The sequence below is a fragment of the Macrobrachium nipponense genome, chromosome 26 (assembly GCF_015104395.2).
Source record: "Macrobrachium nipponense isolate FS-2020 chromosome 26, ASM1510439v2, whole genome shotgun sequence".
Taxonomy (NCBI): domain Eukaryota; kingdom Metazoa; phylum Arthropoda; class Malacostraca; order Decapoda; family Palaemonidae; genus Macrobrachium; species Macrobrachium nipponense.
In genome coordinates, this window is record NC_087215.1 from 52957076 (window position 1) to 52957974 (window position 899).

General features: G+C 49.8%; 1 protein-coding gene across 1 annotated transcript; it reads left to right on the plus strand.

The window, feature by feature from the left end:
- The first annotated feature begins 283 nt into the window (after positions 1 to 283).
- On the plus strand, positions 284 to 652 carry LOC135199680 (uncharacterized). The gene has a single exon (XM_064227835.1). The coding sequence runs from the start codon at positions 284 to 286 to the stop codon at positions 650 to 652; it is 369 nt and encodes a 122-aa protein (XP_064083905.1).
- Positions 653 to 899: the final 247 nt, after the last annotated feature.

Consider the following 899-nt stretch of genomic DNA (forward strand, 5'->3'; position numbering starts at 1 on the left):
GAACGACTATACAAGTCTCCAATACAGCTTCCGTCTCTCCAAGAGTTCCATGTGCCTGTTCATCCTATTAGTCTGCCAAGCCATTATCGACACATACAAACCAGAAGTGATGAAGTGCCCCAAGATGCCAGAAGAATGGAACGACGTAGCAAAATGATTCACCTCAAAGTGGAACTACTTTAATTGTGTGGGAGCCCTGGATGGGAAGCATGTCGTGATCAAGAAACCCAAAGTTGGAGGATCACTGCACTTTAATTACAAGAAGTTCCACAGCATCGTCCTCATGGCCCTCTCCGATGCAAAATACAGGTTCCTGTTCATAGACGTCGGTGTAGGAGGTACTGGGGATGGAGGAACCTGGCAGAAGTGCCACCTGGCCAGGGCCATCACATACAATCGAGCAGGACTCCCACAAGTCAGAAATCTGCCCAACGATGACAAACCCATCCCCTTCCGCATAGTCGCCGATGATGCCTTCGCTCTCAAGTCATGGATGATGAAGCCCTACTCCCACCAATCACAAGATCCCACCGAACGACTATACAGCTACAGATTATCTTGCGCTTGTTGTGTGGTGGAAAACGCATTCTGGCTGCTGCAAATGAGATGGAGAGTCTTCGGGACGACGATACAACAGGATGTACAGGTTTGAAAGAAGATAACTTTGTGCGCATTTGTCATGCACAACCTGGCACTGCAATGCTACCCATGTGCTGGCACTGACGTCGACCATGAGGACCAACACCTTAATGTCGCACCAGGTACTTGGAGGCAGGAGTTGCTGAACCTCATGGAACGTCTTAAGGCAAGAAGGGGACCGAACTACACACGTCGAGCGAAAGCTGTCAGATTACCTGGCCCAGCACTACTCATCGGATGCAGGTGCAGTGGAATGGCAA

Coding starts and splice junctions, on each gene's coding strand:
- LOC135199680 (XM_064227835.1), top strand. CDS start 284: ATGGCCCTCTCCGATGCAAAATACAGGTTCCTGTTCATAGACGTCGGT.